The 25,526-nt window shown below is 43.8% G+C and overlaps 10 protein-coding genes across 10 annotated transcripts; 5 read left to right on the top strand and 5 right to left on the bottom strand.

Moving 5' to 3' along the window:
• Positions 1 to 712: 712 nt before the first annotated feature.
• Positions 713 to 4,314, bottom strand: L203_104446 (uncharacterized protein; the record flags this gene model as incomplete). The annotated part of the gene is made up of 6 exons (XM_066213831.1): positions 713 to 1,443; positions 1,497 to 3,154; positions 3,273 to 3,477; positions 3,528 to 3,851; positions 3,900 to 4,023; positions 4,069 to 4,314. 6 exons carry the CDS (start codon positions 4,312 to 4,314, stop codon positions 713 to 715), a joined length of 3,288 nt encoding a protein of 1,095 aa, XP_066069928.1.
• Positions 4,315 to 4,536: 222 nt separating this feature from the next.
• L203_104447 (uncharacterized protein) lies at positions 4,537 to 4,896 on the bottom strand (the record flags this gene model as incomplete). Its single annotated transcript, XM_066213832.1, has 3 exons — positions 4,537 to 4,667; positions 4,716 to 4,807; positions 4,853 to 4,896. 3 exons carry the CDS (start codon positions 4,894 to 4,896, stop codon positions 4,537 to 4,539), a joined length of 267 nt encoding a protein of 88 aa, XP_066069929.1.
• A 330-nt stretch (positions 4,897 to 5,226) lies between these two features.
• On the top strand, positions 5,227 to 6,497 carry L203_104448 (uncharacterized protein; the record flags this gene model as incomplete). The annotated part of the gene is made up of 4 exons (XM_066213833.1): positions 5,227 to 5,278; positions 5,336 to 5,566; positions 5,618 to 6,292; positions 6,337 to 6,497. 4 exons carry the CDS (start codon positions 5,227 to 5,229, stop codon positions 6,495 to 6,497), a joined length of 1,119 nt encoding a protein of 372 aa, XP_066069930.1.
• A 452-nt stretch (positions 6,498 to 6,949) lies between these two features.
• On the top strand, positions 6,950 to 12,066 carry L203_104449 (uncharacterized protein; the record flags this gene model as incomplete). Its single annotated transcript, XM_066213834.1, has 7 exons — positions 6,950 to 8,004; positions 8,064 to 8,550; positions 8,597 to 9,727; positions 9,786 to 10,043; positions 10,098 to 10,422; positions 10,472 to 10,638; positions 10,693 to 12,066. 7 exons carry the CDS (start codon positions 6,950 to 6,952, stop codon positions 12,064 to 12,066), a joined length of 4,797 nt encoding a protein of 1,598 aa, XP_066069931.1.
• A 519-nt stretch (positions 12,067 to 12,585) lies between these two features.
• L203_104450 (uncharacterized protein) lies at positions 12,586 to 14,136 on the top strand (the record flags this gene model as incomplete). The annotated part of the gene is made up of 5 exons (XM_066213835.1): positions 12,586 to 12,744; positions 12,806 to 12,962; positions 13,025 to 13,246; positions 13,296 to 13,853; positions 13,904 to 14,136. The coding sequence occupies 5 exons, from the start codon at positions 12,586 to 12,588 to the stop codon at positions 14,134 to 14,136; spliced, it is 1,329 nt and encodes a 442-aa protein (XP_066069932.1).
• A 325-nt stretch (positions 14,137 to 14,461) lies between these two features.
• Positions 14,462 to 15,607, bottom strand: L203_104451 (uncharacterized protein; the record flags this gene model as incomplete). The annotated part of the gene is made up of 4 exons (XM_066213836.1): positions 14,462 to 15,034; positions 15,085 to 15,334; positions 15,378 to 15,468; positions 15,517 to 15,607. The coding sequence occupies 4 exons, from the start codon at positions 15,605 to 15,607 to the stop codon at positions 14,462 to 14,464; spliced, it is 1,005 nt and encodes a 334-aa protein (XP_066069933.1).
• A 157-nt stretch (positions 15,608 to 15,764) lies between these two features.
• L203_104452 (uncharacterized protein) lies at positions 15,765 to 16,941 on the top strand (the record flags this gene model as incomplete). Its single annotated transcript, XM_066213837.1, has 8 exons — positions 15,765 to 15,797; positions 15,842 to 15,864; positions 15,910 to 16,036; positions 16,090 to 16,314; positions 16,363 to 16,508; positions 16,559 to 16,609; positions 16,660 to 16,685; positions 16,748 to 16,941. 8 exons carry the CDS (start codon positions 15,765 to 15,767, stop codon positions 16,939 to 16,941), a joined length of 825 nt encoding a protein of 274 aa, XP_066069934.1.
• Positions 16,942 to 17,368: 427 nt separating this feature from the next.
• Positions 17,369 to 18,523, bottom strand: L203_104453 (uncharacterized protein; the record flags this gene model as incomplete). Its single annotated transcript, XM_066213838.1, has 6 exons — positions 17,369 to 17,719; positions 17,773 to 17,858; positions 17,906 to 18,075; positions 18,128 to 18,172; positions 18,225 to 18,356; positions 18,420 to 18,523. The coding sequence occupies 6 exons, from the start codon at positions 18,521 to 18,523 to the stop codon at positions 17,369 to 17,371; spliced, it is 888 nt and encodes a 295-aa protein (XP_066069935.1).
• A 1,983-nt stretch (positions 18,524 to 20,506) lies between these two features.
• On the top strand, positions 20,507 to 24,154 carry L203_104454 (uncharacterized protein; the record flags this gene model as incomplete). The annotated part of the gene is made up of 10 exons (XM_066213839.1): positions 20,507 to 20,638; positions 20,692 to 21,595; positions 21,645 to 21,772; positions 21,825 to 22,283; positions 22,333 to 22,408; positions 22,456 to 23,007; positions 23,063 to 23,304; positions 23,351 to 23,697; positions 23,746 to 23,954; positions 24,000 to 24,154. The coding sequence occupies 10 exons, from the start codon at positions 20,507 to 20,509 to the stop codon at positions 24,152 to 24,154; spliced, it is 3,204 nt and encodes a 1,067-aa protein (XP_066069936.1).
• Positions 24,155 to 24,414: 260 nt separating this feature from the next.
• On the bottom strand, positions 24,415 to 24,957 carry L203_104455 (uncharacterized protein; the record flags this gene model as incomplete). Its single annotated transcript, XM_066213840.1, has 1 exon — positions 24,415 to 24,957. The coding sequence occupies one exon, from the start codon at positions 24,955 to 24,957 to the stop codon at positions 24,415 to 24,417; it is 543 nt and encodes a 180-aa protein (XP_066069937.1).
• Positions 24,958 to 25,526: the final 569 nt, after the last annotated feature.

The raw sequence follows: 25,526 nt of genomic DNA on the forward strand, positions 1-25,526 counted from the left end.
AAAGGTTGCTTAATTGAATCTGGTAGAGTTTAATTCAAAGCCACAAATAGTATCTTGAATGTCGTGAGCTATCCAAAAGGATTCTTCAACAAGCGACGATATATCCAAACATGCATAGTTCACCCAATGAATGTTGGGATAGAGTACAGTGGTCATTGCTGAGTGACTCAATCTCACCAGAACGAGATGTCAGTGAGATAAGAGAGGCAGTTTGTGATACACTAACCAACAGGGGTTCCATACTATCTGACTATACTTGAGATTGGCACAGAGAAGAAGCCACTATCACGTCCACAGCGAGCCTTCCATTTTACCTCTCAAACTCTTATCCATATCCATCGCAATTTGATCATGATAGCTGTTCGGCGTGTATCACGTCTTTCACAGCAGATCTAATATTAACCGAATTGGTGTTAGATAGTTTTGCAAGCTTAGGAAACGGACCAATGAATACAGAGTATACGTTGAATATAGTTAAAATGGAACTGTTTATGGAAGCACTACATTATACGCAACATGCTATAGCCATACATGCTCAGATCACTAGCATTATAAATGAGTGGTGGAGGCAGGCATATTTGAAGTCGGAGTCATCATGTAAGAAGAAATACATCGCTGTAACGCAAATTAAAGAACTCAATAGTATCCCCTACACAACGGGTATGTTCCATATCAAGAAAACATCATATTCACGACAGACAAATGCTCATTCCTAATGCTCGGCTCTAGCAACCTCTTCAATCCCATCTTCTTCAACCAAAAATCCATCCAACACCCTCCTTCGTCGCCGCTCTCGCTCCACATACCCGACTTCTCTTTCATCTATTCCACACGAGCAATCATATCCATGCTCAACAGGCCTCGGCACGGACCCTGGTCCCGACATCCATGGGTGCGTCCACAAATCTGCCGGCTTGGCTCTTTGCAACGGGTCCCATTGGAGAAGCAGAGCAACAAGGCGACGTAGGTTGGGAGAACCTGTACCAGGAGCGTATGCTCCAGGAATCTCTTCGGAATGTACAGGAACAGGACTTGGCCATGTATATTCGCCTTTAGCAATCCTCATCATCTTCTTTCTCACTCTTTCCTTTTCACTCAAAAGCCCCACTGTTCGACTACTGAGGGCAGATATTTGCTCATCCTCTTCTCTATCGAAAGTATCGAAAGGGAGTTCCCCAATGATTAACCCGTAAAGCACCACGCCAATAGCCCACGAATCTGTTTGACGGCCGTCATATAGTTTACCCATGATAATTTCTGGAGCAGCGAATGACTCAGAGCCGCAGCGAGTTTGAAGAAGAGGAGATTCACGGGATATAAAACGTGAAAGGCCAAAGTCTGTAAGCTTGATGAGAGGTTCAGTTACATGAGGGAGTTGATCGAGAGGTATCGAGCCTGTCGATGTTGGAGGTAATGAGAATGGATTGATTGTAAACAATATATCTTAAATAAAGTTAAACATTGTCTGGGTGAAGCCAATGATATGGAAGACTCACTTTCAAGTTTGATATCTCGATGAACTACACCTATTTCATGCAGCCATCCTACAGCTTTGACCAGTTCTCCAAACACCCTCCTTGAGAAACCCTCTCCGTCTTTATCGCTTTCCTGTCCTTCTCCGTTTTCCGGCCCAGGTAAAATCATCCTCTGTCTATTCTTCTCCACACTCATTAAATCAAATAACTCTCCTCCTTCTAATTTTTCCAACACAAGCACATCATGCCCACATGTCGAAAAGCTGTCTAGATATTGCACGATAGAAGGATGCGAAATATGTCGAAGTACTTCGACCTCACGTAAAAAAGATATACGTGTTCGAGAATCAAGCACAGGGGAGTGGCGGGTCATCATCTTCAGCGCCGCCACTCTGCTCGTATTACTCCTGCGGCTATTTCTTGAAGGTCCAGAGTGTAAAGATTCAACAGATACGGCAGACCATACAGCCGAAAATGCACCTTCCCCCAGTTTCTTGACTAACTTCCATCCTCTTAGCCTTTGTTGTCCATCATCTCCTCTATTCTTGACGTCGGGCTCGACAATATCATCTGTATGCAAAGATGTGTCAAATTCAGCCTGTCGATGTTCTCGTTCTAGTTGCTGTGACTCTTTTCGGCAGAGTTTTCTATCAGGCTCACCTTTAGGTGTGATATCGGTAAAATTTTGATACGAGAAGGGAAGAGCAGAGACATGTTTGGGCGTGACGAGCGCACCCAATGATTGATCTTGAAGTGGTGGAATTAAAGGCAATGTGGAATATACAGGCGGGACAGACGGTATTATCTGCGTATCTCCACCAAACGGTGAGATAGGATTGGAAAGTGACCTTAACCTCGACGTTGAAATCTCCTCTAAACCATTTGTAAGCCCCCCAAACCTTCCCAATCCACCTGGTCCTGCTCCAACTCCTCGCCAAGAAGGTTCAGATAAGACGGAATCAGTTGAATCACCTCGAAACTTTTCCTTCCTTGGAGGTAATCTCAACTTGACAGGAGTTGGCATCGTGATACATCTTTCCTCCTTTTTTGGATTCACTGAGCTAGGTAGACCCTTGCCAAGGTCGACATTATTAAGTGCTCGAGGTGGAGCTGGTAAATCTAACGAGCCAGAGAAGAAAAGGTCTGTCTTGGAGCTGGAAGACAGTGCCGGAGAGGTCATAGGCTCATCTACAAGAGCCAGGTGGGAAGAGCTGGACGCTGTGCTTGACGATCTAAGCCTTGGATGTACGCCAAGCTTCTCCGTTGTGGAGGTAAGGGTAGAGACGGAGGCCTTTGTAGATGTGGAAGTAGCATAATGGTGATGGTGAGATCTCGAAGCCCAAGGTCGTGTTGGGCCATTAAGCGACACAGGGCTTGGATTTGGCGTTAACGAGTCAATGCTATTTTGCCTTCGTTCACCCTCATCCTGCCCTGGGCTATTTGTTCGACCTTTCTTGATTTTTTCTGGCGAAAGATAAGTCGTATCAGTGTGAGGTGCGACTTTGGGAGAAAAGTACTCTGGAGGTTCGTCAAATGGGGTAGGCTGAGTCTGCAAGGCTTTGGGAGAGTGATTTTCCTGTAAGGTGAACAGGGTTGAAAAAGTATGATGGACAGCTTGACTACTGTTCAGAGGGAGATGTAGTTTTGGCGATGGAGGTTTCAATCTGTTGTTCATTGCCCTATCGCATATAGTAGGTCAGTGTTGATTATAATTGTATTTGTTTTGTATATCGTCCCGCTTGTTCTATTCCTCCAATGTCTAGCTACTAAAGTGAAGGAATCGGCGTGCATACTTACAAAAGATCTCCTCCTTCTACATAAGCCTTTATCACCTCCCATTCCTTGCCGATGTTCAGTTCTCCTTCACTCAGTCCCAGAGTACTTAAAGAATCTAGAGTGAGTGTTCCAGTCGTATTACGCAGTTTGTCGAGCACTGTGGGAGAGGACATGGCGGGAAGAGGGATGGTAGAAGGGTCAAAGTTGCGACATACAATGAAAGCCTCTAGAGATGTGCCATGAGCAAAACATCATGAGAAGCTGATAAAAAATTACCGGCAGAACCTCCTCGAGAGCTTCGAGGCTTTCTAACCCATACACCTCCTCTACGTCCTTGTTGGTCAACCCCTTGTCTCTTTTCTTCTACATCCTCTATCACATTGAACTCGCTAAAAACGGGACTCTCGTCTCGAGTAGGTGGTGATCCAGGAAAAAAACATCTCAACTGAGAAGCCAGAAACTCTGCCTTTGGATCAAGAGGAGATAGGAAGATTTTGAAGATTAAAGTGGCTCCAGGCGATAGCAATGTCAAGGACAGCGTGAGAGCTGCGAGAAGTAACTGCGAGTGCAGATAAGCGTCGAGATCATGCACACCAGTTACTATAGCCCTTGTCAGATACGACTCGTACCGCAGACAAATACACTAACCATCAGGAGCACCATCGCACACCACAAGATCCGCTTTTCTTCCGCCCAGATGGTCGAGAACGAGAGGGATTGTACAAGGCAGAGTGATGTCAGCCTGAAGGGTTGTGATATTCGGTAAAGGCGCCTACCATCACCAGTCAACAACAACCCAGACAGAGATACAACTCACCATGGGCTGCAAGTCAAGACTGACCACCCGCCTGCCTCCCTCCATAGGTTTCAATTTCTGCCCTAGAACCTGGCTCCAACTTCCCGGTGCAGCACACAAATCCACGGCTGTCTCTACTCCGGTAAACAAGTCGAATTCTTCATCCAAATGTAAAAGTTTGTAAGCTGAGCGAGCCCTGTACCCTGCCGACTTTCCCTTTCTATAGTAAACATCGCGATGGTCGATGGAGGATTTGGAGGTAGGCATGCTTTTTTGCTGGCAGTCAATATACAGGATGATGCTCTGCCTATGGTTTAAATGCCAATTCAAAATAAAGAGAAATGATTAAAAAATGATAAATAAAGCAATATACAGAAAGAAAAAGAGATTAAGAAAATTCAAATCTATTTATCGACAAACGCATCTTTAATATCCAAGACACTTTCCACCATATATGCGTCATTCAAGTCCACTGCATAGCCAAACCATCTATCTCTCTTTCTTTCCTTCTGTGACTTTCTCTGCAGGTGGTGACTCTTCTCTAAACGCAACCACGACCCAGCCAACCAAGACGGCATTTGCAGTAACGATGGCAGAGATAGCTGCTCCAGTTGTCGAGTCTTGAAGAAAGTTAGCGCTCTTCTGAGATCCTATACGACAAGACCTACTCTTGAGGACATAATGGAGAGAGACAAAGTATGTCGCTATCGGTACAACAGCCATCAACACTGCAAAGATGACCAACTTGTAGAGAACCGCTCTAGAAATGCTATCAGCACGCATAAAGCTTTTCTTATCGACCTACACCTGTACATTTTCTTGCAGTTTGGCTGGAGAAATGGAAGACATGATGGAAATGTGAACAAGACATTTTCTGCCCAAAATGTATGGCAAAAGGGTTTTCCGCTAGATTTATGTGTGCCCAATTTATCAATGCTCGATTTTATTTTAGGTTTTTATGCCCAGTTTGAATAATAATAACACGTCATATTATCTCACTATTTACATTCCGATCTGATCCATCAGCACATTTTCATTCGCAAGTTTGGCATTTTCAATTTGCATTCCTTCTTTTTTACATCCTCTCTTTACAACATTTCTTCTCTGTTTTTTGACAATCGCTCTTTACCAATACCTTCCATCGCATCTCGCCACTTGCCGTACACACTGTCGGACACCATGAGCAAAGCCACGCGAGGGAGAATTTATTCGGGAGCAGAGGTTGCAAAGCGTGAGTATGAACGGGGAATGCGTATGAACGGAGAATGCAGTAGCTAAAAGAAGCCAGACAATACCCGCGCTTCCTGTCTCGTCACTTACTCGGGCAAGGTGTACGACCTCACTACCTTTTTGCCAGATCATCCGGGAGGCGATGATGTTCTCTTGGCACATGCTGGACAGGACATTGGCAAGGTCATGGACGATGAGAATATCCACGTTCACAGCAGAGCGGCGTATGAGATGATGGAGGAATTTAAAGTGGGCGAACTGGGTGGCGGGGAAAAGATTGTTTCAGAGGGTAAGTCTTGACCGGGTAGGCTTTGTTGACTCTTGGCAGACTGGGTGCCAGACGAAAACTTTATGCCTACCGACACAGATCTACTCTCTGATTACAACGTCAACAAGTTTATCGATCTTTCCAAGCCTTTGCTTATCCAGGTGTGGAACGCGCCTTGGTCTAAAGAATATTATCTTTCCCAAGTACACGAACCGCGACACCTGAAAGAGTCGGCGAGGCTCTTTGAAAGCGATCTATTGGAGCCGTTCACAAGAACGAAATGGTTTGTGGTTCCCGTGATTTGGTGGCCTATTGCAGGGTTCTTGGGCTGGTTGAGTGTTTTGCAGTTTGTGGATCAGAGCATCTCGGCCAAGTCGCTTCTCGGCGCCATACAAAACCTATCATGCAAGGGCTTGCCTGTCCCGACTGCATCCGCTTTTGGGCTGTTTGGATTATGTTTTGCCGTTGGCGTGTTGATCTGGACCATTCTCGAATACCTCTTGCACCGTTTTCTGTTCCACCTCGACTATTATCTTCCTGACACTCACTGGGCCATCACTCTTCACTTTTTGCTTCATGGTGTTCATCATTATCTACCGATGGATAGGCTGCGATTGGTTATGCCTCCTCTGCTGTTCTTTGCTTTGCAGACACCATTTACTCGATTGGCGCATTTAATTTTTCCAACAGCTATCGCCAATGGGATCATCTCTGGTTCGTTTGCAATGTATGTCGTCTATGACCTTGGTGAGTGTCTTGTAACCTCATAGGACATTTCTGACAGCTTGCAGGGCACTACGCACTCCACCACACCCGTCTCCCAGCGTATCTCGCAGAAATGAAGCGATATCATCTTGCGCATCACTACAAGAACTTTGAGTTGGGCTTTGGAGTGACGAGCAAGATGTGGGATTACGTGTTTGGAACCGTGTTGCCTACTACTACCAAATAAGCTGTAGTATATCTAGTTATGCCCTGCTTATCTTACACGTTATATAGTTGCTGCATGTATAGGTTGTGTGTTACTGTCTTTATAACAAATCCCGCGATTTTCAGGGTCAAGGCTTTTTCTTTCTTTTTCTATTGTTTGATATTTCTGTTTCATCTTTTATTTACCTTTCAAGATAGAAAAAAAAAGCAACCATTAAAAAATCAAGGCATCCGCTCTTTGCATGGAAAGCCCAGCATAAGGACAAGGCCTGTCCAAAGTAGAAAAGGAAAAGATCAAAAGAAGGAAGAACAGGTCGCAAGCAGACCAAAGGACAGGCTGCCTTGAGGCAGGCCAAATCTCGACTCTTTTGACAGGTTGTCAATAGGGCTTCGAGAGAAGAATAAATATTTTTTCTTGCAACTGCTATTGAAGAAAAGCAAGAGGGCCAAAAAAGAGAGTGTGTGCTGGCTAAAATGAGCGGCAACAATGGTGATGCCAACAACTTTGCAACTTTCAATCTTGCCCAAATCAACCAACTCAACCCCGCTCTATTTGCTCAGCTAGCTGGTCAATTGGCACAGAAAAATCAGCAGAACCAACAGAACCAGCAGAGCCAACAGAATCAGCAGAATCAACAGCAGCAGCAGGTGCAAGGCCAACACAATGACCAAGGTTTGGGAGGGATGGGAATAGGAATGGGTGGCGGAATAGGCTTTGGTGTTGGCTTACAGTCCGGGCAGCAAGTCCAAGGGCAAAATGGCTTGGAAAGTGTGGCTGGAAGGATGAATATCACTCCTCAGATTCTTCACCAGCTCCAATCTCAAACTCAAGCACATAACCAAAACACCAATGCTGGTCAGGCATTTAGAAATCCAACATTGCCATCTTTGCTAGGAACAGGGTCTGCTGTACTTTCTGGGAACGATCAGCAAACACAAGGTCAGATGGGTATGACTGGATTGGCTGGTATGAACGGCATAGGAGGAATGGATGAGACGGTACAGAATATCATATTACCAATGTTTAATCGCCTTCAAAATCAGAATACACCTTCCAACCAATCTCAGAATCTGAATCAAAACCAATTTCAAAGTCAGAACCAAGGTCGATTTGCTACAAATCAAGATAATAGTCTAACATTTCAAAACCAAATTGCACGGGAAGAAGAGCGAGCACGCGAGGCCATTCAAGCCGTCCAAGCTGCACAGACCAAAAACTTTACAGGTGTGAGCGGCGGCAATGTGGCAGGTGCAAGTAGTATAGGAGGTATGACTGAGACACACAATATGACTGGGCTGGGAGGACAAATGAGTGGGTTACCGGGTATGAACAACATGTCTTTCAACCTCTCTCAAACATCCCAACAAACCCTGCCGTTTAATCCTCAACAATCGTCGCATTTAGGTCCGGGCTCTACGGTAATGTCTAATCAACAGACGGCCATGGGAACAAATAACGAGAATCAAAACGGGCAATTTGGACAGATGATGGGTTTGGATGAAAGTACGAGACGGGCGGCGTTGCAAAAGTATGTCTCCTAGGTATATCTTTTGTGCTATACTATACTTACTAAGAATACAATTTTAGTATGTTAAACCGTTCCAACTCGACATCAAATAACCCTCAACTATTCAATACCCAATCTATACAACGCGATCAATCAAATCAAGGTTCAACTGGACTTGCAAATCTTCCACCAGAGATTCATGAATTTATGCGTCAACGACCTGAACTTGCTGGACCAATTATCAAAAAATTTGGGAACAATCAAGGAAGCATTGAAGAACTTGTCAGGCTAATCGCTATGTTAAAAAACCAAAATCAAAACCAGGCAAGCCAAGTGAACCAAGGGGCAAATCAGAGCCAGATGCAGCAAGGTCAGGTATCTGCGCACAACCAGGGCCAAGGTCTTTCGGCAGAATTTCAGAGCCATTTGATGCGAAACATTCAAGGTCAAATCTCGCAAACACAACAAACTGAAGGCTATGGCCAAGGACATCAACGAGTTGGAAGCGACTCTCTTAGTGGGATTGTGGGAGGACAATTTGTGGGCAATATGAGTCAACTTGAAGCTGCAAGTATAAAAAGTGTATTAAAGCAAAAAGCTAATGAAGCCTTAGTTGCAGCAAATGAAAGCTCAACAAGCTCGGCAAGGCCTAAATACTCCCCAAATACCTCCTACAGGCCTCATGCCTTCCCCCCAGTTAGGCACAGCTAATGCCAATTACAATTTGGCAACTACCACACCTCAAACCAATACGCCGATAGTGGGAAACGGCAGGCTGTCTCAAACAATACCGTCCCAGTTACAAACCTCTCATATACAGACTCAGCCTGTAGCACAAGCGAGAGTGAATCAAATTGGACGCGATCTTCCTACATGGCCTCTTGACAAATTACTTCAAGCTTCAGTTTCATTAGGCAAACGAATATCTGAGTATTCCCTTCTGACGCGCCCACTCACACCAAACGAACAAGCAAGCAAATTTCAGCTTTTGCTCATTATTTCGGAAATTCGAAGAAGAGGAGCTGGCGTTACTGACGATGTATTGGACGTTGCTGGCAAAATTCTTAACTCATTAGGTGGAGGTGGAACTGGGACAATGGGAAGGGAGGTGGTATTAAATATGGATCATGAAAAAATGGGAGAAGTTGCAAGGATGACTCTTGCCACAATCTCAAGGCAGATACAAGCTGCTGCCGCCAATGCCTCAGCTTCAGGTGTGAGTGCGCAGCAAGTGTCGCATAATCAAAGTATGACTCAACTCGGCCAGACTCAGAGTCAGGTACAAGGACAAGTCATGGCGAATACAACACCTCAACAGATTGCACAACGTTTTCAACAAGCACATCTCCAGGCTGGCCAAGCATCAAGCGGTCAAATTACCACCGGTATGACAAGCACAGGAGCGGGGATGGGGATAAGAGGTTCACAGAATAACCCCATCGAGCTCATGACACCAACATTGAACAATGCGCAATTGTCTTTTTCTACACCTCAGCAATCTCAGACCCGACCTCAGATACAATCGCAATCTCATCAGCAAGGTCAAGCACAAGGTCCAAACGTCCCAATGCAAGGGAATCCCGTTCTAGATATCAACGATGTTTCCGAAGAAATGTTTTATAACTCTTTGAGAACACTGATGGTTAATAAGGGATATACCGGAGGCGTGCCGAATATTGAAGGAAAACCTATCAATTTGCTCAAACTGTTTCAGATAGTCATAAATAATAATGGTTCTACTAACGTACGTTCGCCATTACTTGGCTAACAAACTGCAATGGCGTACTGACCAAAGAAAATAGATTGATCCAATGCGTTGGACATTTGTAGCTGGCCAATTAGGTTTTTCTACTCCTTCAAACTCCAACGAGTCATCCTCTACACAACCTGGTCAATTACCTGCTTCGAGTATGACTGTCGCTCAGCAAATCCGAACAATATATGCCACACTCTTGCAACCGATGGAGGATGCATTTATGAGCGCCAGGAGCCGAGGGGGTTTTAGAAGACCTGGGCTGGGAACAAGTGCAATGGGAGCGACGAGTACGCAATCTCAACCAGTGAGTGCTAGTGTACAGATGGACAGACAAGCAAGTGAACAAATTTCAAAACAGCAAAGGAGGTTTTTTGAAACTACAAAGTCTACAACTGGTAACGTATCGAGTGGAGCTGGGGGAACGAATGGAGTAGAAAGTTGGTTAGTTCAACAAGCTCAACAGCGACAGCAAAATCCAGCTCAAGTTCAAATACCACAAGCCTCCTCACAAGCACAAGCTCCGCCTCAGCCTCATGTACCATTACAACCTCAAACCCATGGCACTACAGCAGTGGCACAGGGAAATCAAGGCGGCCAAGTACAGATGAATAGGCCAGATTTAACGGCATTAAAAATGCTGGAGTTCATTAAAGTGCAAGAAATGATTATTCGTAAAGGCATTGGTAAACTTCCTTTCTTTACATTAGAATGTTTTTAACATAAGTCAAACAGATAAACAACCTAACAATAACAATGTTAACCCCGAAGCCTATCTTGCTGAGCTTCGCAGTATCTATCCGTTAGCTAAAGAGGTTGAACAGAGATTGCCCATCTTCATGCTGATGGTGAATGAAGCTAGTGGTGTGGAGCCTTCTGCGCTGATTAGCATGGTTCATATGGTGAGTTGTTTCCATTATTGAATTTGAGCAGAATGACTAAATAGAAATATATAGTCTACGTCAGCTTTGTACGCAGCTGCTCTCGTTGATAGAGGAAGATACATCTTTAATATTTCCGATTTTCAACGTCTGCGAACCAACTTGAGTTCATTCTTGATGAAAGCGCAAATGACCTATAAACAAATGGCAGAACGCGGTCCGCAGGGGCAGCAGAGGCTCAAGACAATTGTGGCTGCTGTACAAGCCGCCAAAGCCATAACGCTGCAAAAAGAACGAGAAACGCAGACTAGTACAAACCAGACACCCATTGCATTGCCAGGACAGACAGGGCAAGGCATGAGTTTGGCTTTGAGTCCTGAAAATCAAAGTAATACCACTCAAGGAGCAGAGGCGCAGTGCATCTTTGGTCTCGAGGCCCAACAATTAGTCCAACAAGTTCAAGCGCATGCTCAAACTCAACTCATACAAAATTCCGCCGTCCAGACACAACAAACACTCGCAGCTCAACAATCTTCTGTCTCTCAGACATTACCTAAAGAAAACCCTCTTAATATTCAAGATGCAATCCGACAAAAAGGATTACGCATAGAGGACCTTAAACCGCCTCCTAGGCGAGGAAAGGGTAAAGGTTCTCCTGCTATCGCTATAACAGGTAGTGGGGTAGTTGAGACACCCGAGGCAAAGACTCCAATTAACTCAACTCAACCCCCCACGACAGATTCTCCTAGAGAGAGAAAAGCGGCCAAGCGAAAACGAGCGCCTACTACTCCTGGCATAGCTGAGTTACCCGATAGAACACCCAAACAGGCCAAGACAGGAATGGATGATAAAAATGCCATATCTACGCTGTCAGATGTTGGTCCAGAGAATTTGGTACAGAGCTTGGAGTTACAAATCTCTGCAGCAGAAGCTGCTGCGCAGGAGGAAGCAACCAGGAACAAACCATTCTTCGATCGACAAAAGACACTTGCCGCTGCAGTTGACCTAGACCATGTAGGAGCGGAGGCCGAAGAAATAGAAGCTAAGGTGGATCCAGTAGACACTTACAACAAAATCTTTGAAGAGTACCAATCTACTTTTGCTTCTCAAACGCAGTCGGCTCCTGTTGGGTCTCAGGTTGAAGCCGAAGAACCCAACGATCGGGATCTGTTTGATACCTACTTTGACGCTACACAATTCAACCTTGCGGCTGATATGCCTACTCCCGATCTCGTCATTGAAACTCCTGCAGCATTGCAGAGCAGTCCATCCAATGTCAAGATCATTGGCTCGAGTGCAAGTGCAGGATCGACCGGTTGGGTTATGAAAGAAAAGACAGAGCCGGATCCAACTGTTGAAAAAGGAGGCAAGAAAGAAAAGAATGAGGAGAGCAGGATAATAATAGGCAGCCCAGAGAGTATGGCCTATAATGGAGGAATTGAATGGTGACAGGATACACCTCGAGGTGATGTGAAGATAGCGAATGGGCTAAAAAGAAGAAAACGTGTAACATGGAAGAGTTGCGCAATACCATATGCTGCTCATTCTTGTATCTTTTATTTTTTCATTGTTGCCTTTTCTTAATGCTTGATGAACTACAACGGTAATCTTTTTCTCCTTTTAATTGGGTTTATTGTATACCCCTCTGAATCTTTTGTGTACAAGTATACTTTGATGGCTGTAAGTATATCATTCTATGCAAAGAATGTAATGGTTTATTGCTTCAATGGGTGAAAAGGCAGAGATGGCCGAAGTGACGTCAAAGTCGCTTTCTTTATTTTTTCATCTCAACAAAACAAAATATTTAACAATTAAATCTCAACTTACAATCAAGAGATATAATTTAAAAACGAAAGCTCGTTATTTTATATGCTCTGGAGGACTTGTCACTGTCGACTGGTCAAACGATTCGCTATAATTACTTCACGCCAATACTTAAAGCAAGCGACTACTGTTGGCTTTTCAGAAATGTCTGAAAGTAAAGATACCACTCTATCGAACACTTTTGAAAAAGAGTTTTCTCATTTGAACCTTGGAGAAAGTAAAGTTCATGACAGTGGGTCTGATGGAGAGGGATACAATGCTGTAGAATCACTGCAAGATTCGCATCAAGCTTTGTTGAAGAAGGTCGGTTGCAGACTGGCTGTAGGCAACACCATCATAAATATCGGAATCTAATGTGTGGTAGTTTATCGAGTATCTGACTTTTATTGACAGTGATCAATCAATATCTAGTCTGTCCTCGATTGGGCACGAGCTGGAAGCCCTTCTTTCTATATACGGAGACAATTCCATCAAGCTTGTATTTCCAGCCATTCATGGCCACCACGATGTAAACTCAACGGGTATGGCGCTGAGTCTATTCCAAAATTACTTGGCAGCGATCTGATCATTTCAAAAATGGTAGAAATTGATTTCAGTCCAGGAGAACGGATACGCTACGAGATGAGATTGCCGATATGGGAAGAAGGAGAAACATTGGAAGGTGTGAAGATAGATGTGCTTCCTACCACAGCACCCATCATGCGAATACTGGTCAATTTACCACCAACATATCCTCATAATAACCCACCACAACTGCAACTTATGAACAAGTATCTTGGAAATTTTGCCATTGACAGTCAGCTCTGTAAGTGGATCTACTCGAGGGATATATCTAGCGAGCTCATCCTGCATAGTTGGCGATATAATACGCACGTACATATCTTCCGATGCCGTTTCTTTCAACACTGGGAATGTAAGCGTTTTCGAAGGTCTTACTCACGTACAAAGTCTCTGCAAAACATGGTATATTCAGCATCTCACTTCTGACTCTTCGCGCGAACTGCAAAGGAATCGAGATCAGCGCTATGATATGGAGTCACAAGGGGTGGAAGCAGTGTATACCGTCACAGATAAAGATAAATCAACACACACACCCTGTTCGCCCACACGACTATCCTCACAGGATGGCCGTAGATGGTCAAATTCTGATACACCTCCTACAGAAGCCATGATTCGTTTTGAAGCGGGCAAGGGCCATGGGCTGAGAGTATGGGTATCCGATGAAGTTGTGGACCGGAAATCGGTCTTTGTTGGACGTGCGGTAAGAGTGACTGATGAGAGAGAAGTCCCACTGGTGGTTCGTGAATACCTAAGAGAGGATAAGCGTGCGGCAAGATCGGCACATCCTGCTATCTATGCATATCGAATAAGCAAAGAGATTGGGGGGGTTGCTGGCAAAGTATACGTGTCCGGTGCGTGATTTGCTATGGTGAAGATGGCAAAGCTAAACGAGGTGATGAAGATTATGATGACGACGGTGAAGCACAAGCAGGAGGAAGGTTACAACACCTTTTAGAGATACTAGAGCTAGAAAACGTCCTTGTCATTGTGACTAGGTGGTGGGGTGGTCACAAACTAGGCCCGGATAGGTTCAAATACATTAGCCAAGTTGCACGAGATGCGTTGGAAGTTGGAGGTTTCTTAGTAGAAAAGGATAAAACAAGTGACGCAAAAGGGAAAAAGGGAAAAAAATGAAGCATTTCTTCAGAACCCAAGTACAGATGGTCTCTGAGACTGAGACCGTCGATATAACATATGTCAAAGTTGAAGTGCACACCTTTCTTGCATCCAATGGGGCAATTTAGTTTTACATTACACAATCCTTATTTGGAGCTATATAAGATGTTTGACTATATGTGGTGGATCTATAACGTCCCTAGCATCTATTGAGCCTCTTTATATGATCATATATAAGCTGAGATATCAAGACTACATAGTTTTTGAACGGTTGGTTCATCATACTCAAAAAATCCCTTCGTAGGCCGCTGTTTACATACATGACGAACAGTGACTCTCCACTCTACGACATCTTATCACCTGTATCCTTGCGTAATCTCGTCGTCGACGATATGGTTGTATCACTACGCCGAGATTTATCTGTTCGCGCAGCGGAAAGCGCTATAGATGAAGGCTTAGCTGTGGTCCAGGATGTGGGAGATTTAGATTTAGATTTGTTAGGTGGCAAAGGGGGCTTGGTTATCCGCGAGGGTACAGGCTCAGTCGTAGTGAATGAAGACGGAATTTTTGTTTTGGAGGATAAAGAGTCTATACGTGTTTTGCCTTTTACAACTGCGGAAGGTGCAGGCGCAGACTTTGGAGCTAATCGCCTGTCAGGCTTGTTGGGTGTTGTATTAGGCGCATCCACAAAGATTTCTACTTCTTCAAACCCTTCCTCTCCATCACCTTCTTTATCTTTACTATTGCCAGCGGCCTCCATTTCTTTTTCAAATTCGTCGTTCATCATGTCTGCGTCAAAATTCATCTTGTCAAGCCATCTTTGAAGAAGATTTGAGTTGTCTATGAGGAGAGCTTCATTTCGTGCAGTGACGGCTGAAAGTTCAAGATTGAGCGACATAATCTCATCCGCCATTGTCTGTCCCACAGCATAAGCGATTTACAAAACATACAAGGAACAGGACCAACTTGAATATCCTCTTCGCGCAATTTCCACTTTTCCTCCCATTGCTTTTCATTCTGCGCACTCTTCTCTTGAACATTTTTTAATGACCGCACCTGATCGCGCAAATTCATTACCTCCTCATCTCTCTCTCGCAGAGCATCGGCAAGCGTCAATTGTTTATTTTGTCCTGCAGCTTGAGTACGGTAGAGATTTGAAATCTCCGTCTGAAGAGAGCTCAGTTGAGACTCTAGATGATTGACTAGCGTGTTTGAACTGTCATCCCGTCAGCAATGCAAGGATTTTCCCAAATGCTCACCCTTCACCTTGTCCACTGCCACCACCTCCGATCTTCAGCAGTGCTTTATTGCGTACTTTGAGCTCTCTTGCTGCTTTGGCAAGCTTCTGATCTGTCCACCTCGTCAGAAAAGTCCCTCAAAGGCATAAATCCAACTTGCACTGCTCTATGATATCTCTATATCCTTCTGCTTGAGCCTGATTTGCTATAAGGCTGCTTCTTATTTGTGCTTGCCATTTTGTGTTTGACATTGTGTTGCAAAAGTAAATTCAATATTAATTGTGTTGTGTACAGACCCAAGTCCGGACATTATTTGATCCCGTTTTCAAGTCCGGACACAACCCCTGGTTTAACACAGTGATCATTCTGATTTCTTGCCACTTCATCATTTTATCTAAATCATTCAACATGGCTTCAAACCGGAAAAAACATCTTCTCAAGGCAAGTCGAAGGGTAATAGAGAGCTACATACTAACGGCAAGCAGGTCATTATTCTCGGCGACTCAGGGTGAGTCAACGGTAGCCCACTGGGACGATAGCTAATGGTAGATAGCGTCGGAAAGACGTCGCTTATGAATCAATACGTCAACAAACGATTCTCTAATCAGTACAAGGCTACTATTGGCGCAGACTTCTTGACAAGAGAGCTGGTCGTTGATGACAGAGTTGTCACTATGCAGGTAGGCACTGTGCTCGGGGCAACGATAGGACGTGCCGTTAACTCCTCTTATAGCTCTGGGATACTGCTGGTCAAGAACGTTTTCAATCTCTAGGCGTTGCTTTCTACCGAGGGGCCGACTGCTGTGTCCTTGTATACGATGTTAATTCTTCAAAGTCTTTTGAGGCGCTTGACGGATGGCGAGATGAGTTCTTGGTCCAAGCTAGTCCACATGACCCCGAGAACTTTCCTTTTGTTGTTTTAGGCAACAAGGTCGATATGGAAGAAAGCAAGCGAATGGTATTGATACGTCTTTGACAAGTTGATCATCACTTATTTGTTGTTTAGGTATCACAAAAACGCGCAATGCAGTGGTGTCAAGCAAAGGGCAACATTCCCTACTTTGAGACTTCTGCCAAAGAAGCTGTCAACGTTGAGCAGGCATTCCAGACAATTGCAAAGAATGCTTTGGCGCAGGAAGCTGAAACTGAATTGCAAGCATATATTCCAATATAGATATGTAAATGCGCTAACATTTGAATAGATACGCCGACTATCCTGACCCCATTCGAATTGACTCTGAAAGCACTCAAAAGTATGGGTGTAACTGTTGATTCCCTCTGTCTCTCTCTCGTCATATCTTAGTCTTTTCTTTAATTACGCAATGACAAGTACGCTCGCGAAATGACTGTCCTATTTTCCTTAGCCTGATTTTTCTCTTTTCTACATCTAGCTACTTGGAATGAAATGAAGAGAAAATTCAAACGGATGTGGGATGCTCATAATCTGAATTGTAGACTGTATGTTTTGATGCATCTTTGGCGTGTACAGTCGCCTTTTGGCATAACGACGGCGAGTAATCAGCAGTCATCTCAAATTGACTCTTTCCATAGCGAACGAGTGGAAGAGTTATATCCATGCGTATAATTTGACACAATTTGACAATATAGAGTATGAAGGATTTGCAATTATTGAATAGGGTGCGGAAAGAGCTGTGATGAACCCTACCCGAATTGCTTTGAACAAGTCTATTTTGTTTCTTTGACCACTTTTTTTCCCTCAGCTCATCCATGTATCTTGCCTTTGGTTGCGGCTCTACCTAGAGCTCATTGTTACTGTCATGAGTCGTTTTGAAGGCTAATTAATTAGAATTGACAGAACAGTTGCATATTTGTGAAGGTGCTTAATGACAGTTCTTTCTTGTTGTATACCCTTCCTGAATGTCAGAATTCTTGAAAGTTGGTCAAAACCCTGATCAGCCAAAAGTATAATTGAGAGATAAGATCTGCTTAAAACAACTTTCATGATAACGCTATACAGACAGTGACATACAATTCATTCATACCTATCCTATCTACAGCAGTAGCCATGGCCTCTCTTTCCAAAAAGCATCTCCTACTATGTCCTCATGCAATACAACGACTCTTCCTTCAGTGCCCACATATGTCTTTTCCTTCCTAAGACATTTTTCGTGTCCCGTTGTGATGATTTCAGAGCTTTTTGGACCTTGACTCGCTATCTCAACAGGGTGGTTTTCATTTGAGCCCTCTTGTTGCACTGTTTGAGGTTTTGAAGACGCTAAAACAGAGGGTTGTTGAGCCTGTCGGACTAGGACGCTTCCCTTCCTAAACATCTCTGGGAGATTATTGTAATTGATGGAGAATTGAGAAAAGAGAAGCTCGTTCTTATCTTTTGAGTTTGTTCCCTAAATGGTTTTGTGTAAAGATGCATGTCAAAATGGCCCAGACGCGAACTTACCTGGAGGGTTTTGTTTGCTTCTGCTGTTGTTTGGCCACTATGAACTAGAGCCCAGAATGTAGTATTATAGAGATTGTTTATATGAGCTATGCCAATTATCAGTCATTACTATTGTCATGTTTTGCAGACTTACTATCGGCTTGTCGCCAACTAAAATAATCTCTAATTTCTATTTCTCCAGGATACAAAATCACACGTCCGTCAAAACTGGGTGGATAACGAAGCGGTACATCCGGAAAGAAGTACGGCCAGTTGAAGACGTAGGCAGAAGTGAATAGGGATACAATGGAAGTGTTGATTTTGCTATCAAGACACACCATTAGCGCTGAGTTGCGACAAAAGTAACTAGGACAACCTGCGGCGTCTATTATAAACTCTAGTTGCGCGTCGCAACAAGAAGCTATAAAAGATCATGAATCTGACCCACTATTGCTCCTATTTGCCGAATTTACCTATATTCATCGCTTTCTCCAAAAGCCATGACAACATCTTTGTATTCGTCAAATACCGTTTTGGCTGCCGTGTCCATCAAATCGAGAGCACGCTTGTCGTTGGGTTTGGCAAAGTTGTGAGCGTCTGAGAACCTAGCGCAATGTGTTTCGTCAGTATCTCATATCTCTATACTCTCAGCGAGTAGAACGACTTACTTGTGAAACCCTTTACCATCCAATCTAACGATGATAAAAGTGTTGGGCGTCAGTGGGTCAGGAAGCTCGTAGTTTCTGACATATTCAAAACGACTTTTGGCCATGTCTGAAGCTCAAATTTTTTCCAAGTTTGTTGAAGGAATTGAACAAAAGTGTAAATCCTTCATCTTGACCATTTTCAAAAAAAAAGTAAAACAATCTGAAAATTAGGCACTAATAATAGCTGATAAGAAATTATTAACTCCTGTAATTAGACTTAATCTATCTTTGTTTTTAATTGTTAACAGTTATTTTCCATCTTGACTTTCAGTTCTTCTTAATCAGAATACAACAATTAACATTCAGAACAACTGAGCCAAGAATCTTAGTCGCAGGCAACTTCAGTATCCTCCATTTAACCATCCAGAACAGCTTTCAGCGCTGCAGTCTATTGTATCCAGTTCAATCTATCTACATGAGCCATGCCCAACAACAATATGTCGAAAACGCTCAATAGTCAATGGATGCTAAAGATTCGTATACAGACCAAACGAAAGCGTTGTTATATTGATAAGGTGCCTGGCGTTCCTTCTCGGCTATCAGATTAGATTACTCTGTTAGCAAAAAAAGATACTTTTATTGTAGGCAGCGACTAGAAAATGCTATATCTCGCCAAAGAAGCGAGATTTCTGAGCCAGAATAAGTTGTTCGAGGAAGCTGTTTATTCCTCATGGCTTCTTGCAACTGTAGATAACTCGCAATGTTACATATGACTGATTGTCTTTTCTCTACCTAATTTTGAGATTATTTAACTCTTCTCAGTTTGCCTGTGTCTACCTCTTCCCCGCAATGACAATTTGTAACGCCATTTTATCTCAGAATAGGAAGGACGTCCTTGACAACGGTAAGACGGGTTGAGGAGCGATGAGCAGTAATGCACAGAACCCTCTCACTAATCGACGAACTGACCAACTTGGGCTTCGACAATGACAATATATAGCTTTTATGTTTAAATACGACAGGCTGAAGAGGTCAAAAGTTGCTATGGTTATCAGGTAAGGGGTTTATAGTATCTTCTATCAGTCTGTTTGTCCAACATAGCGATATCTAGATATCATTGGTGCTGACTGGAGGGAATCCAGCGTTCTGGGAGAACTTGTCCGTCAGCTGTACGATTCAACTTGTACGTTAGTCTTCCAACCCTGCCACCAACTTGTGTTCACCAAAAACCGTGGCGTTGAACAAGCGGCATGAATGGGAGGGCAACGCACTACGACTTAATTGGTCAGAGATGGAAACAGAATGGGACGCGGGATTGACCTACTACTCAAGTGAAAGCTCAATTCTTGAGCATGGAGATGTGATCCTATTACCTCTGCCTCTGGACCATGCTTTGCAATTCAAGTTTCGAGCCTAGTCTTACGATTGACAGTACTTGTAATAGGTTTTGACTCTGAGAATACTTGATAGGTGGTAATTCAGTTTGTGGTAAAGAGCCACATCTACTGAGCTTGGTGACTATTGGTGCTGTTGTATCACTGTCAATGTTTGCTACCATCCTCTTCTTTAAAACGAAACTATCCATAAGAGTCCCAAGTTGGGCTGCAAGGCGAATCGCAAAGCACAAGATATTGCGTGACGAAGTAATGTTGATTGCCGCCATAACCAAGAACCTGAATAGTAAAACCATGGGATATTCTGAGGTTTCTAGGAGGTAAAGAGCGAGGGAAAAAGGCGGTAAGGACATAATGTCCAGATTGTAGGTATTGCTTGCGAAACAAGTCGAATCTGGATGTCTATACAAGATTTAGTAGCAGGAAAGCAAAAAAAAGCAAAAAGCTGCTTGTATACTATTCAATGCAATGTAAGAAACGTAAAATAGAAACACAGCGTTCAGTTTCTACTTTGAAGTGTCTACATTGCAAAGAAATATATATAAATGAGATGTATTTCGATTATTAAAAGATAATTTAAATCAAGACTGAAATAGACTTTCGATATTTATGCCTCCACCGGACGAATTGCGCTGATATTGCGGATAAGTGAATTACAATTATTTTGGTTTTACCACTCTTTTCTACTTTCTTGGGCATTCACCAATAGCAAAAATGTCGGCGTCAGAGTCTCGCCGCATCGCCCTATCAGACCCCCATGCAGTCTCGCCTCCAAGATTTGTCGTTGGTGGACAGTTGTCGCAAATGGTCTCTGGAGATATCAAAATGTACGAATGGAGGAAAGATGTGAGTTAACCCGTTCTTTTCTGAATTGGTCAGAGCGCTGATGAGAGGAAAAGGAAGGAAAGATGGCAATGTTGGGTTTTCAGACAGAAGTTGGCCAAGTCAGATCCCTCGCATGGTCTCCGTCTCCAGTTTACAGGCATCTTTTGGCGACCGGTGTATCGTCTGGCAAGACGTACATCTTCAATTTATCTCCCTCTACATTATCCCTTCCCATGGCTGCAACTGATGTTCCCCAAACTGTCGCAACCTTAACGGTGAAACATACAAGACCAGTCTCGAGCATCTCATTCTCAACGCAAGATCCAAATTATTTAGCTACAGGCTTGGAAAGACATAGGTCTGATTCGTCATTGTTGATATGGGATATACATGATGCTGTAGCAGCTTCTAGGATCCCTGTGGATGGTGATCCAGACTGGAAAAGACCGGAAGCTCATCGACTCAAGACGACCGTGACAAGCTCGTTCAAATCCACTTCCCTCTCAGAACCTAGGCCTATTCAAGCTTACTGTCCCTCTGAACAAATCACTTCTGTCGCTTTTGTACCCACGGTGCCTCATCAGCTTTTAGCTTCGTCCAGTAATAAAACCATAAGACTCTATGATTTACGTGTACCAACCCATACTACACCGAGGGAAGGAGCCAATATGGCAGGATCAAGTGCCCAGTGGTTAACCCGGGCTTGTCACGGTCTTTCTCCAAATCCTACAGATCAACACTTGTTTGCTTCGTACGAATCTCCTCCAGGGCAGAATAATACGGTCAGACTATGGGATACCCGAAAACCTGGAACTGATGTTCTCAATTTTGAAGTTCTTGGCCATGTTTTAAATCTACGTTGGCTGGATGCATGTAGGTTGGGTGTGGGGGGTAGAGAAGCTGGTATAAGCATTTGGGATATTGTCCGGTATTCAAGTCGGCATGAAGAATGGGTCACGCTGGGCGGGATAAGAGAAAGTAAGTAGCCAGGAAGCCTATTAGATGATGATTAATATAATTATTACAGTTGTCAAACCAAAACATACATTGCATAGCTTTACTTTCAGTCCGCCAACACAGTCAGGTGAAGCAGATGTAATGTATGTTCTAAGAGATGGGACAATCTCAATCGGTCCTGTGGGGTTCGCATCTGTTGTATGTTCCAGCAATCAGTTGACAGAGATGCCATGATGCTAAAACTGTACAGCTTTCATCAAGCTCCCGTGGAGACGTTGCAATATGCACGTCCTCGTTGACAATCCTTGATCCCGACATAACGCTGCCTCGATCAAAGTCAGATCAGCCTCCTGCTTCTCAACCAAAAGATTTGGACCCGATATACCGACGCAACAAATTCCAGCTCCCCCCTGAAAGGATTACAGCAATCTTGAGTCAGCATAGCCGTTCCCGTTCATCTTCACCTGCCCCGAGCAAGTTCTCGCGACCTGTCAATACAGATGGTGCAAATACAAAAGAGTTAGCAGGGGATGCTATGACCAAGTCTTTTATGAGCGGCGACAGGGACTGGTATGAACATGATAATGAAGATTTGATCAATGAGAGAGGTGAGATATTAGGAGGGTACGAGGGCTGGAGGAAAGTCCTGGGTGGCGATGTAAGCGTTGTTATGAGGAGAAGGGCTATGGAGGGCTATGGGTTGGGTAATGTGAGTTCTGCTGAATATAAACAATGGTTATTGACTGACAACGAATTAGCTGTTATTGAATGCCGCGGTGGCAAGTAAACATCCTGGCAAATATAAACTTGCAGGTGTTTGGGAGTTTCTTGATCGTACGTGTTGACATTCTTGATTGCTTTACAATGTTCATGATTGGTAGATTTAATAAGAGCGATGACTCCCGCTCTCTCGTCATCTGGTGGCTACAGTCTTGCTCATCTAGGCATATATCCTATTTGGACATCTTTCGGTACAATGGACATTTTTTCTACACCTCTCTCCCCCGACGCCCTTCGTGAGAAACTTGTCTTAAGTCAATATGGGCAAGATCGTCGACCTTCATGGCCAGGAAGTCGTTCCGCTTCTGTTACAAGAGCTGGCACATTTACTCCAAGAGAACGTAAAGCCTCGGACAGGCCATTACAAGACGTGGACCCTGATTATATCTCTGCTATCCAGTCTATCAACGAAGCGCGTGCGGCTGCAAATGAGGCCGTAGTTCATCCTGGGACTGTACATGCAGGAGTCTCAAGCTCATCTGGTAGGAATGGGCTACGAAAGCTGATATTAACTGTTTGTGGGGAGAATGGGGAAGGTGAAAAGAGCGAAGTGGAGAGGTTGATTAAACAAGGGGAGAAAAGCAAGGCTGCGTTTAAGGCATTCTTTAGAGGAGACGAGAGTGAGACTGTCAAAATATTGATGACAAGTGAAGGTGCGTTATCTGCGTATTTTTTCTATTGCTCTCTGCTTATGAAAAATGATACTAGATCAGAACGACAACCTCCTTGGGTCAACCATAGCAGGCTTTATGTCGCAGTCTGCTTCTGCGCGAGGATCAGAATACTTCAATTTGCATTGGCGAAACCTTGTTCGTCGCGTGGATGATCCTCATATCCGAGCGATTCTGAGCAGGATTGGAGGTGAGGATTGGGAGTCAGTGCTTGAGGAGGAAAGCATACCCCTGCTAGACAGAATTGCAGTAGCTGTACAGCATTTAGACGATCAAGAGGTGAGAGATTCGTATTACAAGTAAATAATGATTGATGTAATTTTAGTTTTCACAATTTTTGAGGGGCCGCATGAACCGCTTCACCCGTTCGGCTTCGCTCCATATGCTTCCTCTTACTGGTCTCGCTCCACCGGCATTATCTCTCCTCGCACGCTATCTAGCTCGCACAGGCGATTTACAAACAGTTACCTTGCTCTCCGCATTTTTCCCACCGAACAAACTGAACGATGCAGAAAAGGAGATGGTTGAAAGATGGAGAGAGACATACAGGGATATGCTAGATAGCTGGGCGATGTGGAGTGAACGATGCGACTTTGACATCAAGTGGGGCCAGTTGCAAAGAACACTTGGATCGAAGGAGGAAGACTTGAGTATGTCGAGATGCTGCCCAATGTAATTGTGCTTTTTTTTTGTTTTGAAATGCGAGCTGACCACAAACAGTTGTAATAACCCTGTGTCAAAAGATATCGAACAGCGACTACATCAAAAGAACACTCTTCGGGGCACGCCTAGTGTAGGATGGCCTAGCGAACGCACAACAGTATGCATGTACTGCCAAAATCCTCTACCACGGTGTGATATCTGTTTATTGCATGTCGACCCTTACAGACCGCCATCGGATGTTTTGGAAGATACTGCTTACATCAATGGTTAGTTTCATCGCATAGATTGATCCAAAGCTGATCCAAAGATAGATACAATAGATGCGGCTTATGTTTTTTGTATGACATGTCGGCACGGTGGACATGCGTGCCATGTATTACCATGGTTTGAAGGCGACTTGGATGGTCTACCGCCTCATGTGGTCTGTCCTGTCGCTGGTTGTGACTGCGAGTGCGCGGATATCTAAAGACGAACAGATCCAGTGGAAAAATAATAATATCAAGATATGTTGTATGAATAATCCAGTGGATCGTTGGCTCTGCAGGAAACCTATCTTTGCATCCATGAGTATGGAAGAGTGTCTTTTATGATCCACATATGTTGGTAATAATCAAGCACTGCTGGCACATTCTGTTCTGGCAGGAAGTGTTTTCTATAACCTATCAGGAGGAGTGATGATGAGGCACCATTCACTGAGGATCACTACTTATGAACTCTTAACCACAATCACCTACGAGCACCTTCAAGCCTTTCTTTGAAAACAGAGTAACATTGTCCTAGCGCTTCTTTTATCGCGTTGGCCATATCCTGTAGCTCATTTTCAGTGAGAACGGTTGATTCTTTATTGAATGTAGATTTAATGCCTTCAATAAGGTTTTCCTTGTTAAACACCTCTGAGGATGAAACAGCTTCAACCCATTGATTCCTGTCTACATTAGTATCGGGAGCCTCTACTTTGAAAGGCAAGTGTAAATTGATTTCTGGATTGGGCTGGTAGGCTTGAAATAACCATTCACCTTGTTCATTGCTTTCATAGGCAAGTGAGATCAGTGGATTATTTTTTATCACACCATATTGGATGTCGGAAACTTCCTCAGTCAATTGTGTTGGCTCGCCTTCTTCTACAGGGTCAATGTCGAATCCGTCCTCAATGAGCATGTCGGGGTCAAGAACAATGCTGGTGGCGACGGTTTCGGGAGAGCTAGGACAGCTCGTAGAGACACTAGATATGGGAGTTATTGATCCACCTGAAGGATTGGAGTTAACCATGCCTTTAGATAACATATATGCTTTTGTTAAGAGTATGACACATGAGCGAGTTTTTATAGTGATTGCTGTCACAGTGTTTCATTAAGCATTGTCTCAAAAGCCCTCTCTGCTGAAGAAAATCCAGAGCTCCCTTTATGTCGGCTTCAGCAAGAGCTATGTTGAGCTCAAATCCATACGTTCAAAGAAACGCTCCCAGAAAGGAAGCCATGAGCGATGAGCGGGCTTGCAAAAGTAGCAAAGTCAGATAGAATCACCGCAGGATCGGTCCACATGAGTTTGTTCATAGAGACAGAGAGAACTGAGATAAGAAAATGTAAGACCATCGCTCATCACGATTTGAGCTCATTTTGGATGGGCTGACTGATATACGGTTGAGCCATTAGGACGAGAAATGTTTGAGAAGAAGACTGGAATGAGACAATGGAGAAAATATTGAATCAATGGCAGAGATACACTGGTTGATTTGCGTAAATATGGAGAGTCGTACTTTATACCTTTTGATGTGGTTGATAATAGAACGGCTCAAGATTTGTTGTTGAGAAGTGAAAGAGAATGAGAATAAAAAAAAA

Source organism: Cryptococcus depauperatus, chromosome 5 (genome assembly GCF_001720195.1).
Source record: "Cryptococcus depauperatus CBS 7841 chromosome 5, complete sequence".
Taxonomy (NCBI): Eukaryota; Fungi; Basidiomycota; class Tremellomycetes; order Tremellales; family Cryptococcaceae; genus Cryptococcus; species Cryptococcus depauperatus.